At 41.6% G+C, this 17624-nt stretch overlaps 1 protein-coding gene across 1 annotated transcript; it reads right to left on the bottom strand.

Annotated features, from left to right (window-relative positions):
* Nucleotides 1–237: 237 nt before the first annotated feature.
* Nucleotides 238–16745, bottom strand: ostf1 (osteoclast stimulating factor 1). The gene is made up of 10 exons (XM_048244190.1): nt 16583–16745; nt 13033–13079; nt 12855–12905; nt 12023–12086; nt 9448–9501; nt 9066–9173; nt 6442–6491; nt 1410–1488; nt 1103–1201; nt 238–898 (listed from the first exon to the last, which is right to left on the bottom strand). The coding sequence occupies exons 1-10, from the start codon at nt 16614–16616 to the stop codon at nt 840–842; spliced, it is 645 nt and encodes a 214-aa protein (XP_048100147.1). The 5' UTR covers nt 16617–16745; the 3' UTR covers nt 238–839.
* Between the last annotated feature and the right edge of the window lie 879 nt (nt 16746–17624).

Raw genomic sequence — 17624 nt, 5'->3', positions numbered from 1 at the left:
GTAAATAAATTCATGTAATTACCGCTGCAAACATATAATTACCGCTGTCAATGGCAACGGGTTTTGTGCTTCTGATAAGACTACGCAAGGACTGGAACTTCATTCAAACGTGAAAGGAGACGGTTGATCAGTTGTGTTCTAAAGACATTATCCCTACATTATCCCTTAATATTCAACGGATATTAATGAATATTCAGATGTTCTGCCTCGTCTATTCACATGAACAAACACAATAAACAAGTTCAAAGTTTTTATTGGTTACAGCTTTGGAAAGACTTCTCAGAACACAAAAGACAATACATATGTTGGAATGACAATATTTTCTGGACCCAATATTCCTCCATGGGAGCTGGGGTGAGAGCGCTAAGGTGGCAAACAGTCTCCAAGCTAAGCAGCTGGTCTCCAGTGCACATACCAAAGAAAAACATAAAACATTTCTGCATGTCATTCATACATACAGAGAAAAGGCACAATTAGTAAAGCAGCACTGTCTGAGAGAACGAAACTCTGCAATCTGACATGCTCCATATTAGAGCTCTGGCCTGGACGAGACAACAATAGAACATTACTCTCATAACATCTCACAACTACAACATCATTTGCCCCTCTTTAGCCCCAGGTTGTACGGATGTTACAAAGCATCGCAGAGATGAACACAGATATACACATACATTTCACATAGACTTTTTTGAAAGGTGATAAAAACCAGAGCCAACACACCATATGACTGGAGCAACAAGGCTACCAAACCATGGTGCAGTAACTCCACTCCATCATCCTGCGTCACTGACAGATAGCTCTGTTGGACAGAACAGTGGCTCCATCTGTTGGCCATTTCCTCAGTCCGAGTCCTCGTCATCCAAATACTCTTCTGCGTTGCTTAGAGTGCGTGAGACGGCTGCAATGACACAATGACTTTTATGTAGGCATATCCTCTCCAGATACATACACAAGACTGCAGTATGTGCAGTTCAATACTCTAGCTCAGTGATGGTGAAAATGGTGTGGCATACAGACAGGTAAAGTATGAATTCTGGAGATCAGATCTTATGGAGAGCTAGTGTACAGAAGGGCTGCCGAGGTGTTGTGGACGTGGACTTACCGCTGCCCTGCTTTCTCTTCAGCAGAGAGGCACACTGAGCATTTGTGGCCATATCCAGTGCAAGTTTTTTCTCGTTGTTCACAAGGTCCGTCCTGGCATCTGGATTCAAACACACACACACACACACACACACACACACACACACACACACACACACAAACACACACACAAAATATTGCATTTAACACCCAAGCAATGGCCGGATACTCTGATTTAGCACAGATGAAGGCACATAAGAGACGGAATAGGAGACAGAGTGACAGATAGACCTGAAATTAAAAAAAGGCGTGAAAGACATGAATCTCACTTTTGTTGAGCAGCATCTCCACTATGTCACTGTAGCCTTTCCAAGCAGCCGCGTGCAATACTGTGTCCCCCAGCTTATTCTGCAGCAGAGGACACACAGAACAGAATAGTTTGAGCAACGTTTTAAAACAGGGATGGGTTTCAGTCATAAGCCTCTCCCTGACTTGGCCTGTAAAGTAACACAATGTAGGAATTCCCCTTTTTGTCAATTTCTAACAGACCGAGTGCCCATTAAGTGCTAAGATGGTACACAATTTGTTTAAAAGCGACGAAAAAGGTCATCCTTCTACCCGTGATAACAACTTTACATAGTGCAATACCAGGGGTTCTGGATGTGTATCAGTGATGTCAGAGATTTCTTATTGTAAGTTGGTGTGGCATGAAAATCAGTTTTTATAAGGCAAGGTCAAAGGTCACAAGCCAAACAGTACACAAGAAACTATCAAAGCTAACCTTTGTGGGCAAACACAACAGCCTTCCAGAGCATTTCACTGGGGTTACTTAGACGGAGTGGAACATAAAATTACATAGGTTATTTTACCACCAATGAATCATATTGACTGACTGCAACCATTAATCAGAAAACAGGGAGAAGGCATTCAACCATTAATCAGAAAACAGGGAGAATAAGCCTGAAAGTTAGAGCTGAATTATGTTGGCGTATATTGGTGCTGATCCAGTGGTTGTCCTAGGTTACAGGAAGGCTTCACCCACCTTTAACTGAAGCGTTCCGTTCGCGTAGCGAATCAACTGGCTACACCAGACGTGATAGCGGTGCTTACGTTAATAACCTTCTAAAACTATTTTTAAGCGCTGCGAACGGAGCGCTTCAGTTGTGAACCTAGTGTAGCATGTGTGTTAGAGTTAGAGTTCTGAATTCAGCGATGACACTGGCATTTGCCTAGTAGCAGACGAACATGTAGGCTACTCCTCACAGACGAATAAAAGCCTTTTTTTCTGGTGACTCCATTGTCGACCAATCTTTAAGTAAATGATCTATCTCGGGATAAAAACCTGCCAGAGAGGTTTCCTTATACACACTCTTAAGATCACCGTCATTTGCAATTTCGATCAACTGCTCTTCCTCCTGCGCTGACAAGTTAGGACTATTCGGGATATTGACAAATGGGTTGCGGACCCACTCATTGGTTTGCCGTGGATCTTTGAAGGATGGGAAGTAACGCTCAATCTCATTTGAGACCGCAACAAGGTGAACGCGCACCAGCTGCGAGAGAAAGGGCCCTGCCTCAGTCTCTCCCAAAACCCCCACTACTTTTTGGAACATATCAAATACACCCCGGTCCACTCGTCGTCCCTACAAATCAAGCTTGGCTTTAAATGCAGCGACTTTATCTGCCAGTTTAAAGACAGTCGTCATTCTCCCCTGGAGTGACAGGTTGAGGTCATTAAGCAACCCGAATATGTCACACAGGTAAGCGAGTTTTGACACCCAGTCCTCATCACTAAAATGTGCAGCTAACGGTGACTTTTTTTCTGTAAGAAATCTCTGCAGCGGCTCTCGCAACTCAAACACTCTGGCCAGTGACCTGCTCATTCTAGCAGTTTAGCTAACTTCGTGTGACACTACCGTTCGCCAAGAACTGATCAAGTGAAGTGAGCTGACCTGAGGGCGCGCTGAAGGCAATATGTAAAAGTGTTGAAGACGGGACAGACAGGCGAAGAAAATAGACCTTGCAAAATGCAAACATGCGTGCAATCAAACAACTGCATATAGGCCTATGCCATGTAAAAACGTGACATTATTGCGAATTAAATTTAGTTTAGTTTGCATGCATTTTTTTTTAAACTCATGTCGTAGGCTATGGCCCGGTTAGAAATGTCCTGCGGCCCGGTGGTTGGGGACCGCTGCAGTAGATTACACGATTTCAGCTATAACTTAGCACATAACCTCCTCCCGACCAGGTTTGGTTGACAGCATAAGATACCATGGTGATATAGCGACACTAAAACAGATCCACTTTCGTGTTACAGCATAGCCTGGCTTTGAGCGCAACATACCTCGCTAACCCACTAATCGAGATTCATAGTACACCCCACTAGTGTAGCACGTGTTAAGAGTTAGAGATGCTTCAGTTGTAAACCTAATGTAGCACGTGTGTTCAGTTGTGAACCTAGTGTAGCACATGTGTTAGAGATATCTGAATTCAGTTGTGAACCTGTGGGGTGTACTACGAATCTCGATTAGTGCTAAGTTACAGCTCAAATCGTGTAATCTACCGCACACTGACCAATCAATTGTCTTAAAAACGAAGTTCTCTCACGTGTAGGATTCTGTCATATATCTGACAGGTGGAGCTCCGCCTCTACTAACATTTTGGATCTCAAATGTGCTTTAATAGTGCTGTGCGTGCAAATATCCCACTATGGACGTGCATACCATACAACAACTGATGACAATTGATTTATTTGATGTTATAGGTTAGACACAAAAAATTACCGAGTGTAGATTAAGCTATCGCTCATGAATGCGAAGTAATTTTTTTTAAATAGAGGCGGTCTTGTCGCGTCTCCACGTTTCACGATTGGCCAACGTCATCCCAACACCGGTGAACGCCGCACAGATCTGAGCTGAAAGCCTAGTTTGACAAATATATCACATAACTGCAATCGTAGTATCACTTAACGTATACCCGAGTCAAGGCTTTGTCAAGCCTCGATATGTCTACATAGCCTAGATATGTCTAACGTGCTTCGTAGTATACCCCACTAGTGTAGGCCGTGTGTTAGAGTTAGATGATGAGAGATGCTTTAGTTGTGAACCTAGTGTAGCATGTGTGTTCAGTTGTGAACCTAGTGTAGCACGTGTGTTCAGTTGTGAACCTAGTGTAGCACGTGTGTTAGAGTTAGAGATCTGAATTCAGTTATGAACCTAGTGTAGGCCATGTGTTAGTTCTTCTCAGTATTGTAGCGTCGGTGGATGTTCATGTCTAACGTTGAATGAGTGTCTCCCAGAATGCAGTGCGAGTGAATGCTAGAATGTGTAATGTCGGTTATAATAGTTGTAGTTACGTTTAGCATGTTGTGTATTTGTTAGCGTGTTAGTCTCTTTGGTTGTACCTCATGTGTTTATCCTCGTGTTGATGTGTGTGGTAAACCCTTATTGTGTGTTACATGTGCGGCTGAGACTACCCCTGTGTTGCCCTATGTATGAGTCCTAGTATGTCTGAGTGTGTCTGAAACTGCCTGTTCCAATAAATGGCCGTCCTGGCCAAAGGTGATTCTTGTCTGAGGGTGAGATCGCTACATTGGTGTCAGAAGTGGGATGGGCCCCTCCCGGGGCGCGAAGATCTACGCCAGATCAAGATGGAGAAGAAGGCCGAAGACCAGACCAGCAAGATGGCGGCGAACCTCAGCAGATGTTCCAATTGTCCTTTTAAGGACTAGCCAGCACGCTGAGCTCGCAACTGCGGAGGATGGAGGACCTTCCGGCCCAGCGCGGGACCTGTGCAGGCGACCAGCGGGACCAGCCCTGCACAGCCGATGAGAGCTGCCAGCGCTGGAGGAAGCAAGGAAGTGTCCGCGGCTGGCAAGAAGTTCCCGGCTCGACGCCGATGTCGATGCTGCCGTCATCCGAGGATCTCATCCAAAGAGAGTGCGAACTCTCTGACGACCTTGGAACACGACCACAGCGGCCGGGTTTACACCGCCAGCTACTGAAGAACTTCCAGAGCGTCAGCTGCTGGTCGAGAGTGTGCTGGAGTCATAGCTGCTAGTTCGGGAGCTTGCGGTGCTCCAGCTAGTGACCAAGAGGGTAACGTCGACCTGTAGAGCCTTGGGAGCTATCTTTTTGTGGACTGTTTGAAGTTTGAAGTGCGCACGTTCCGGTTGACGCAAGTCTGCGCAATGTTTTTCACGTTTTGTGTGTGAGTTCCTGTGTCCCGAGCCTGCTGGGAGGGTCAGGGTCTCCATTTCCCGCCACAGTGGAGCATCGTTGTGCTCGAGAGACAGCCGACAAAGGTTCTACGAGAGGGCAGCGCGAGGAGGGACCTCGACGTGGACTGCTGACCGCCTGGAGATCGGCACACTGTGGACAGGTGGCAACAGCCACGAGCTGTCACAGTAGCCAGAAGGGGCTACCGAACGTCCAGGGGTTCCAGCGTATCCGGGGGTTCGGCTTGCAGTGGGACTGTTTGCTGCTGTTTGAGGTAGCACAGCTGCACGGCGGGAGACCGAGGGCCTAAGCGACACCACGACCGGCCGGTTCTGGTGCTTGTTCAGGGGAGAACTGACGTGACAGAGGCAGCCGAGAGCCCTTCCAGTCGGGAGGGGTTATCGTTGGAGAATGCCGGGCCTTTCTACGGGAGCTGCTCCAAAGACTGATCGCCTGGGGTCGTAGTGGCCAAGAGCGGGCCACCAACAGCCTGGGGATCCTACGTCTACAGAGAAGCTCCGGCCGCCTTGGACTCTCCATCTGCAGCCAGAGGCTTTCCGGTCACTTGGACTAAGCACTGGGACTGACACCGACGCAGCCGCGAGCGGTGAGCTGAGCGGTCATTGCCGGGGACGACAATGGCTCGGGGGGCGGGGTTATGTAGCGTCGGTGGATGTTCATGTCTAACGTTGAATGAGTGTCTCCCAGAATGCAGTGCGAGTGAATGCTAGAATGTGTATTGTCGGTTATAGTAGTTGTAGTTACGTTTAGCATGTTGTGTATTTGTTAGCATGTTAGTCTCTTTGGTTGTACCTCATGTGTTTATCCTCGTGTTGATGTGTGTGGTAAACCCTTATTGTGTGTTACATGTACGGCCGTATGAGTCCTAGAGTCCTAGTATGTCTGAGTGTGTCTGAAACTGCCTGTTCCAATAAATGCCCGTCCTGGCCAAAGGTGATTCTTGTCTGAGGGTGAGATCGCTACAGTATTATCAAGTCTGAAAGGACATTACACACTAGCAACAAGACCCAGAAACATACACACGCTGAGACAAACCAAGCGTGGAATCAGCTGACAAGTTGCTGTTTCTATTACTAGTATGTAGTAAAACAACTTATTCTGTGTTTGAATGTTCACTCACCTGTTGATTCAGCTCAATGTTAGGCTGGCCCAGCAAGATTTCCACAACATCTGTACAAAGAGAGCACACACTGAACATATGTTCTTCATTTATAAGGTGCTGTTGCTGTTTCAAAGATTGGTGTGGGCCATTGTGGGTCTTTTTTCCCCAATTCCAGTTTTCCATTTCAATTAAAATTTCCACCAAACATCATGTGCAAGCTATACAAAGCTATCTTTACCCTACATACACTTTATCAGGCCAATATTTTACAATAGGGGGGAGCTTTAGCACAAGTGGCCAAAGACCAAAGAGCTCATTGTGGACTTCAGGAAGTCTAAAGCTAGCACACACCCCCATGCCTCCTTGCCTGTGCCTGTTGAGGTGTCCACGATTTGGCAACCTTGACAGGGACAACGGAGGCGGACCCAATCAATGAGCACTGACGGGGGACACCTCACCTCACTTTTATTAGTTATTTTTCCAAAATTTCCATATAATAAAGATCCTTCCTCGAGCCTTTTGGATAACTGAAACAATATGATCAAGGGGGAAAATAGCACAAGAACATAGCGGTCATAGCCTATAGTGTTTAATAAATTAGCACCCAGTGTTTAATAGAAAAGTTGCATAGGCTACAATACAAGTAAATAGGCTATAACAGACTCACCACTAGCAGGCCTAGGCTACAGCTGAGTGCAAAATCTCATCATCACTGTGTCTTTCCATTCATTTTGTATTTTCTTGTAAGATCCTGCTCAAAAGCAAATTGCACATAGGACCTTCTGATAATATTGCAACATTGAACGTAGGCTATGTGATCACTCGAAATGTTCTTTAAAGTAGGCCTACAGAACTAACTAACGAAGTGGCTAGGCAGATGCACCAAATGTGATGGAAAGTTTAAGAGAGAACAGGACACTCGGCATGGCATTTAGTGTTTTGTGCTGATCTGACACAGTCAACTTTTATTGACTGTTAGTCTACTGTTTTTGAGTTTGGAGATGTACTGTTTTGCAGCGACAGGCTATGAATGCCGACTCCACAACTGTTGCACTTCCCAGCCAGTTGGTGTAATAGATTGCCCACTATGAATCAGTGACAATAACTCAAAGACAAACAATCCAAATGGATGACTTATTTAGAAATTTAAAATAGGAAGCATTTCAAACTTTTAAGTTATTTAACACCATCACTACCACACTTATTATGAGATTCATCACAGTTGAATAATTTTGTATACAACTGAAACTGGTGTGTGCACAACCTCTATCAATGTACATTTATACAAAAAAAGTAAAAATAAAAAATCAGGTTGTCACATTAATACCATCCAATCAGTTAAGCCAATTAGAAGCCAATTATTATGACATTATCAATCATTTTTTATTTAAAATGTGCAAAATTGTAAATGTCCTTGTTTGAGGTATCTTGTCAAGTTACCATAGCACTGAAATATTTCACAGGTCAGAGAACATAGACAAATTTAAAGTCTAGAAAAAACTGTAACAGAAAAAAGAAAGGAAAATAGCAAACTCAAGTGTTGCGATATAAGCTTGTGAACTCGAGTCCTTGTGCTGTCCTTGTGTGAGTGTGTGTAACCTTAGCTAGTCGTGTCTCCTCAGTTGATGCCTTTAAGCACATCTAACTTATCAAACAGTGTTGCATTCAGATGACGCCTACGGAGCTGGTTAATCAGTCCAGCAAAGGTAAATAAACGCTCTTTTGGAGCAGAGGGGCTTGACCATGCGAGGGTGCCACAGACAGAGACAGAGATTTTGTGCTTTATAGATAGTAAGATAGATGTCATCACAGTGTTTCACAGAAAGTATTTTACCGTATTTTGAAAATACAAAAATACACAACACTGAAGTATTTTGATACAAAATACAAAGGATTTTTCATCATCACAATAAAATACAAATTCCAAAATAGTACTTTGTATTTGAAACATGTATTTTAAATACATGTATTAGAAATACTGCCCATCCCTGGTTACTGCCACTACATTGCATACTAATCTCAACCACCTTCTGTAAATCAACTGTATACTACTGTCTACACTGCACTATATTTATTGTCCTGTCTATGCACCACCTGCCTATACTTTGTATATGATATTTACAAGTGCTTTTTTTGCACTTCTGGTTAGACGCAAACTGCATTTCTTTGTCTTTGTACTTGTACTCTGCACAATGACAATAAAGATGAATCTAATCTAAAAAATCTAAAACTGGCGGCATCCTATGACGACCCAGGTTCAAGCCTGGCTTGAGGTCATTTCTCAATCCTATTCCCCATCTCTCTCCAACTCATTCCCTCTCTACTCTCCACTGTTCTATCAGCAAAGGCTAGAAATGCCCACTCATAACTATTTTTTGAATTCTAAAATACCGGTAAGAACTAGGGAAACCAGTGTGAAAAGGAATTTGGATGTTGAAGGCAACTTGTAATTAAGTTTAACTGTGCGTTTAAACTCTGAATTTAAACTCTGCAAAGATCCTCAGTAAAAAAAAACATCTTAGTGTTATCTGATTTACTACAAATCTGGTCCTAACATCAGAGCAGCAAACAAAGCAAAAGCCAATGTTTCACACACATAAAAATGCCATGTGAATGTGTGTGGATGTGTATGAAAGTTTTACCTCGATGTCCTCCATGGCAGCCCCAGTAGAGGGCAGTGTTTCCTGCCTTGTCCAGTCCATTAATTCCCACCTTATTCTCCAAACACTCTCTTAGCCAGCTCAGGTTACCTGCAACAAACACCACAAAGTAGGCAAAGTAGCACTCATCCTCAGGCTCAGACACAGGCACCTGCACACACTGCTATGGACCCTTTTAAGAGAGTTCCATTATCAGCATCATAGTTGGCCCCACAAGGCTTCCGTTTTAACATTCCATATGTTATCTTAATGCAGAGGAAGTAGATTGGGGCCCAAATAGAACGTTCAAGCATTGTTTTTGTTTTTATTGTTGAAAGGGTCCATAAGAGCATGGCGGCCTACTTCTTGCCTCTCCGCTACTCACCGCGCTTGGCTGCTTCGTGCATGGGGTTGTCTATGGACTCGGCCTGCTCAGCCACTGTGAAAGGGAAAGAAAAGAGAGGGACAAGCCACTCAGTTTTGTTGAGTACATAGTCTGTACAGCCGAAAGCTTAAGAGGCTTATTCCAAAAACTAAAGACATCATGCATGCCCTGTTTTTTTTTTAAGAATGTGGGCTATGGGCAACAGTGGGTGTCTTGGGTACTTAAGTGCTAGCGCTTAGCTTGTTGCTGCACAGATGACGTTGTTCAAAAGTTTGAAAATCACCCAGAGAATTACCAGTTTCCAGGAAAACTCAAATAGTCAAAACACTGACAAAGTAAAACACAAGTTCTGCTTAAGCTAAAAGTAAAAATTCAGCAAATTCAGCTTTCAGCAAAAAATCCACAATTTATAGCAATTACAACCTTACAGCGTTTTCTACTTCCCCTTACTAGCTTTGCTCTCGCATGATCAGGAGCAGTGCTCTGGGTCCTTGTGCTAGGCTGAAGGTTGAGAATCCTAAGTTGAAGGATAAAATGACCTCCAATCAAACACCATAAACAAGGTATGACATGCCGATATAAAATGAAACAACTCCGTTCCTCTTTTAAGATCCATTTCATTCTAACCATCTGTCCCACCACCACCACCAACGCCCAATCATACATCTGCTCCACCGATCTGTCTACTGGGTAGATCCATAGACAGTAGATCATGCCCTCCATTCTTTTGCACGTCATGATGTTTCTTCTCTCAGATCCAAACACCTCATATTATATATTTGTTGGTTTATAGCATCTTCCACCCGGTATGCGTATTCTTTTCCCCATTTTAATATTACTTGGGCCAGATATGGATTTTTTACTTAAAATTCTGAAAGATCAGGACCTCAGAGCCTCTTCACTGTTGAATACAATGCTGATGTTTTAAAGGGAAACTTGGCAGGATTTTCCCCTCTGCTGGAGAAATTGTGCATTATGCCATTTCAAACTGTGGAAAAAGGTAACGATAAAGCACATGGATTTGTTTACAAGTTAGCAAAACGGTTAGCATAAGTTCGGCAGACAATGTGGATGTTACAATGTAAGAAATACGATTTAAAACAAGTTTCTTGTTTCTCATTTCTCCTTCCGGGATGGTAGTCTCAAAAGGTTGGTTTTCCGCCTGGGGACGCTAGGGGCAGCGGGAAAAGTCACCATTTTCACCGGAACAGGTCATTTAACCATCCAAATGATTTCTAAACGGGTTTATTACGTTGAAATAGTTGCCAAGTTCGCCTTTAAGAAAGATATTTCGTAATATTTAATATTCAACCCTCATTCACACAAGAAAAGTGCTCAAAGTGATTACGACCACTTGTGACTACACACAGACATTAAATAATCCTGAGAGAAATTTGATATAAGTGAAGCAAGTGAAGGTGGAAGGATAAGTTCCCCCCTAACCACTGCTCTTCTCAGAACCGCTAGTTAATTGGCTTGTTTTCACACAGCTGTGTGAGAAGAAAAATGTGTACCGTACTCGGTCGCAGGTGGAGTGATTGCTGATTCAACTTTAGCCTGTTGACTTCATTCACACATCGGACCTTATATCGTTAAATTACCACTACAAACCACTGTTTCACCTTGTGTGTGAATGGGGCTTTAGATCCTTATAAGTAAATACTGTGTTAATGTTTTGCTGACTTTATATGATATCTAATGTCATGTTCCAATTGTACTTGTCCATTGCTGTGGGATTGATTCTTACATAATAGTATTCCTTACTATTTCTTAGTAGTATTCCTTACTATTTCTTTATTGCTGTTTGATTTCATTATTTTTCTTTCATGTCTTGTTTTTCCATCTATTATCACTACCTTAGTAGTAGAGGCGCTTTTAAAACGTTTCAAACTATGCTTTAGGCACTGCAGGCCTTTCCTTACCTACCTGATTTAAATATTTTGTATGACAAATGTTGGACTATACATATATTTTTATATTTATATCTATATTTATATCTGTTCTTTTCATGATGGAATTGCACTTTCACATGATAGGTCATGTGATCACTCATGGATGTATATATGGAGGTGTGTCTCCCCACTTGTTTCATGTCTGATGAAGGGCTACGGCCCGAAACGTTATACATGGTGATATACCATTAAAAAACGCTAAGGAGCAGATTCTGGAATGCGGACTCATCATTCTTTTCCATGCATGTGCTTTTCTGTCCAGCACCCAGTACTCATCGTTTTTGGATGTGCGTGCTGTACCTTTGAACTCTCATGAACTTACTTTCATCAACAGCCATGCAAACAATTAGATTTTTTAAACAAGATAACCTAGGTTTAACTAACATAGTGTGTCATTGGAACACAAGAGTGATGGTTGCTTAAACTGGGCCTTTTTTACACGTCTGTAGATTCAATTAGAATTCTGCTGTTTCCAGCTGTATTAGTCCTCTACAGCAAACAGTGAGCACTATTAGAGTCATATCACTAATCAAGACACTGCTTCTCAGGACAATTTGCAGATTTGCAGTTGGCAAAAACAAAAGTGAAGGATCTGTGTTTGTGTGTGTGTTGAATACACTCACCATAATTACTGGGTATCAGACCAGTTCTTCCCCTGCAGGTTCCCTTCCACCAATTACTGTCACTCTATCAAGGACAAATCAAAATTGCACTTTATTTCATCCAGCTGCATTTTGCCTCCATTACAAGGAACAATGTTTTCTTGAAATCTATAAGATAAGTGTAAATTGCCCCACACCACATACATAGAGTTCGGACTACAGTTCCTACTACATACATACTAATCTGATCTCATCAAATCAGCTTTTGATTTTGAATTTGATTAAGTGCATTGTAAAGCTGGTGATGTTAGCTACCTAGTTTAGTAAACCCAAAGGACAGAAATGCATTGTTGTCCTTAAGGAGACTATTTTCTGTGATATATTGTCTGGAAAATCTCTATCATCCTGTTATCACAGACATAAGCGTTAGAGATGTATATGTAGTAATAACATGGTTTTACTGACAAACAAATCATGATGTTAAGATGTTTAGTCTTTTAGCTATCCCTGCACCAGACTCTCCACCCTGGGTGGCAGGTCCTTCAGTGCCTTAGCCCCCAAACTCTGGAACTCCCTCCCCCAACCTCTTGGTTACTCTCCTTCTCTTCAAAGCACATCTCAAGACCTTTTTGTTTAATCACTTCTCCTCCACACCCAACACATAGCTCCATACAGATAACTTGTCTTTGTTGTATTGTTATTGTTTGTCTGTTGTTGTGTTTTCCTTCTACTATGCAAAGCGACCTTGGGTTTGAGAAAGGCACTATATAAAATAAACATTATTATAATGTTATACAAAACACTTTTATGCAACTGTACACACATGCACACATAACTAGAACTTTCAACGCACCGTGTCAGAAATGTATAATATATCCCCCTCTTCGAAGTACAATTCATCTGGCTGTAAAAGAAAACATTAACTTTAATTACATGTTTTATAAAGTATTTTATAAAAACGTTTTACATTGCCATGGCAGCACATGCAGTGGCCTCAATACAAATGCTGCAGAGCAATTGAGAATACTCACTGTTCTGGGGTCAAAGGTGAATAGGGCCCTGAACACTTTCACCTGGCCTAAAACACACAGAGACACAGGCGCAGACACACACACACACACACATTATGAATTCACCATCAATGCTTCTAATGGATGAAATAATGACCAACAGATAAGAGTAATGGCTCTGAACAGTCTCTGAATCAGCTTCGGGATACGGGTAGCACTTTATGAAATAGCTAATATCCAATAATGCATCACATTAGGAACAGATAGGGTTAGACCACACCAGTGGTATGGAGGCCTGTTTCGAAAGCACATTAACTCAGACAAAACCAGCAGGTTGACATTATTATTTTCGAAAGAGGGAAGTATAAAAAAGCCATTTTGCTGACATATTGCGATTGCACTTTGATTTGTGATAATATTTTTGAATGTCAAGTGTCAGTTCAATATTCACTATATTGTACATTCCTTGACTCTGAAATGGTTATTTGCTTATCCTTGTCTTATTGGGCAAGACTAGCACTATTTCTATTTGTTTTTTACTGCTGCCTGTGGTGCTTTGAGAGAGAGAGAGAGAGAGAGAGAGAGAGAGAGAGAGAGAGAGAGAGAGAGAGAGAGAGAGAGAGAGAGAGAGAGAGAGAGAGAGAGAGAGATAGATACTTTATTCATCCCGAGGGAAATTTTAGGCATCCAGTAGCACAACCAGTAGCATAACCATAACACAAAAAACACACATACACACATATAGCTCACATACATAAAAATCCCTCACAGAAATGTAAAAAGTAAAGAGCATGTGAAGTGATTACATAGTTCTGGTATGGCCTGACCTTGTGATGCATGCATTGACCATGAAGGTGCTATGGTAGAGTGTGTTTCAAGTTGCTACATGTTCGTTCTGTTGCCTCAGCAAGTAGCAACTGCTTGACAATAGCTTTTGCATTGTATCTTTGTTTGCTTGCTTGTTCATCACTTCTGGTAATACCAAAAGCTGAAAAAAGCTGTTGAAAGCTGTACGATTAATTGCAGTCTTTGCGGTTTGCATTAGTTAAAAAGGCAATTTCAATTAAAAATGGATTCATTTTTCAGCCCTAGAAACCATGGCAAATGACAATGATAACATAGTGGAGCCTTCTCTGCTGTCTGTAGGGGCCACAACGTAGACAAGCGTGAGAATGTGAGGGTTGTCATTACTCTACTGAAGTTGTAGCCTAATGTTGCTGGAGAGAGTAGCAAGCCATATAGTGGTTTTACTTGATGTCCTGTGGCAGTTCTGAATGACATACTGATTAACACAGCAATCGTAAGTAAACAGTTTTTATTAAAGACTTTAAAGTGCAATATTTTTTATTTATTTTATATCATTATTGTGTTAAATCTGTCAAAATAAATGTGTCAAGATTCCTTAAGTACAAATGGTTGTATGCCTGACCCAGACTGGTATGCAACCATAAAGTATTGAGCAGTTCATCATACCAAAACTTAAGCTCTCTTCACCTATGAACTGCATTTAACAGATACATATTATTATTTTTAATGATCACACCAAATGACTAGAGGATAGCTGGACAGCTATCACCAGCATGTAGGTTTGCATTGCAAAATTCCAAGCCACACAATGACGCAGATGAAAGAATACTAATGTGTGGTCGCAGGAAAGGTGACAGAGCCATATTTCAGCTCAAGGTCAATAATAGACAATAGATTGCATGTCTTAAACATACATATTTTTTCCCCATAATGACGTTGCACCAAGCAAAAAACATAACTTAATTAGGAAACTAGTAAACTAGACTAGCTTCCAACCATATTAGCATATCAAGATGGTAAATGGACTGCTTTCATAAAGCACTTATTATGGTGCTCGAGGCACTTTATAGGCTAATGCCTCACACATTTACCCATACACGTTTCACACTGATGGCGGAGGCTACCATGCAAGGCGTCAACCTGCGCATCAGGAGCAGTAAGGGGTTCAGTGTTTTGCACTGTATAAGTAGGATGTATGGTTGGGAGGTTGTCTTTGCTAAGAGTGTACATTTATCAGGTTGCATGGGTATAGCCTACATCTGAGATTCCGTTCTTAGGGTAAATAAGACAATATGGTGCGGTGTTAGACATTGTTCCCTATTGCCTAATTTTGATGCAGATTTATTTTGGTCCAATGTACTTGAGGGATTTAGGAATTAGCTGTCTAGACTGATTTCAGAATCTCGCTATCAAAGACGGGAAAGCATCCAGCAATACATATGTATTACCTTTGTCCTGCATGTGTCATTTTCAGCAGACATATTCCTTTAACTTGACATCCATAATTAAGTGCTTCTATAACATCATCTCTCATCTCACTTGTGTGAAATGAGTATTATCCATCATTTTTTACACTGTAATGCTGGCATCTATTAAAACTTGGTGCAGGCCTAAGCATCACCATCTACACACAGGCTAAAGACAAAAGATAGTTCGTCATGATGATTATCCCAACTGGACTTTTTGGGCACTGGTTATTATTAACCACTACTACACTAAAATCTCCATACTTTCATTGTTAACATTTCATCACTTCCAACCAATCAGTTGCCTTTTCACTATGAAATAATGTTCTATACAAGGTACGGCAGACACACTGGCAAAAGTCAACACAATAGTCCTGTACAATATTTTGGAGGCTTTTAAAACGATGTGATATTGTTCACTGTATTAAACGCTTGCGCAGGCTGGTCCCAATCATAGGCCTGTATAGCATACCGTATATTCATTATGATAATACTAAAGATGAAAGGGTGTCCTAACGTCTCGTCTCGTTCCCTAATTAGTAGGTTGAGTATGTATAGATCGGAAATACATTCCTCAATCTGACGTAGGACCGAGAAAATGCTGAGTCTGGAAAGAAGAGGACTACCCCTGTTGCGCTTTCTTTTTCATCCTCAAGTTTACACGTTCTCAAAAATGATTGGACATTTCATCTTAGGAACACAATAGGCTATAGTAGTACAATGCCATACCCACTCTCCTAGATAAAATATGTTTGCTGCAAACATGCAGAGCCCGTTCAACATTGACGTAGCCCACGAGGGACTCCATCGGCATGTTGCCATTTGAATTCAACACTTCGATAACTTTGCAAAATTCAGAAGCGTTTCAAATAATTACAAACAATTGATTTAACTGAATAAAATACATCTTCATGGCCAACCACATGGTAGACACAACGAAGACCTACACCTTTTGGGTTTGAACTGAAATAGGGAACTAGGTGACGCTAGTATACCATTATCTAAATCGACGGAGAATCCTGAAGTTAAAGGGTTTACTAATCAAACACCCATTACGCACACATGAGAGCCCGGTTGTAAATAAACTGTTTTTAAAAACTCGCAAGCCAAGATAAGAGGTAATCGTCACACATAATCAGATCCTGACAAGTCTGTCAGTATGGGTGTGTTTCCTGTAGCTGAGCAGGTCCCAACTCAACACTGTAACTCTCCGTGCTAAGTTCCCAAAGAGCGTATGCACCCAACGCAGGTTTGGAGAGCATCGCCGGTTAAAAGTCTGATTGGTGTTAATTGCCTACCTGGTTTTGCTGGTTTGGGAGGAGGCTTTGACATGTTAGGCAGCTAAAAAGTTTAACAACTTTAGTTGATAGTTGTCTAAATTTCCGCGCTGTACTCGGGATAGGCAAAACAAGGAAGTAGACAGAAAACGAACTTCAGTCCACAAATGCGGAAAACGCGCCGCACGCATGCGCAACGGTCCTTTTCTGTCATAGCCCAAAGCATATACCCTTACAACATTTTTTACTCAAACGTATAGACCATGGGCCAGAGCAGAAGTTGGTATCACCAAAGGTGGCAAAATCTAGCAATGATTTTCGTAATCCTCTATGTCTGAGAGATATGTTTTGGTATGATAACCTTTTTTAAGTGGTAGCTTAGTTGTATTTTTACTAGCTTTTATACCCATACCCAGTACAATTCACAATACATGCCTATGTATAGGTATAGGTGTATGCAAGTGTGTGGGATAATGCGATATGTCTTAATCTATGTTATATCATATGTAGATGGCATAGGCTTTTAGAAAATATACAGTTTAGATGGATAATTCAGCTTTCCATGAATTACATAAAATGTATCCGTCATACACTTTTTCACCTATATAATATAGGATTAGATAGAGGCAAAAGACTAAAAGTGGGTGGGTCAAATCCAAACTCTTGCTATATCACATCTAGAGAGTATAGGCTTTTAGAAAATATATGGGTTAGATAGCTGAATACACTTTACACAGCTATTTTAGACCCATAACTTATAGCTGTCCATTGAAAATCAATGCATTTCAATGTATGCAAAATACCAGAACTAAGGTATAGTGGTATGGAGGATGTTGGGAGATGTCTCAATGCACATTATATCACATCTAGAATATATAGACTTCTCAGAAAAATATATTTTAGGGAAATTAATCTGTTTTCCTTAATGATACCAAAACTATAATGATCGGACATGCCATGATATTTCAATTCTAAAGAGAATGCATGTAGATCCTGCATACCTATTAGGTCTAAATTCTGCTTTTTCAATTTGTCTGGAACTAGATTTCTTTTCTGAACATTC

The sequence above is a fragment of the Alosa alosa genome, chromosome 5 (assembly GCF_017589495.1).
Source record: "Alosa alosa isolate M-15738 ecotype Scorff River chromosome 5, AALO_Geno_1.1, whole genome shotgun sequence".
Taxonomy (NCBI): Eukaryota; Metazoa; Chordata; class Actinopteri; order Clupeiformes; family Clupeidae; genus Alosa; species Alosa alosa.
The sequence above is the reverse complement of the archived record's forward strand: the minus strand, read 5'-3'. Positions and strand labels throughout refer to the sequence as shown.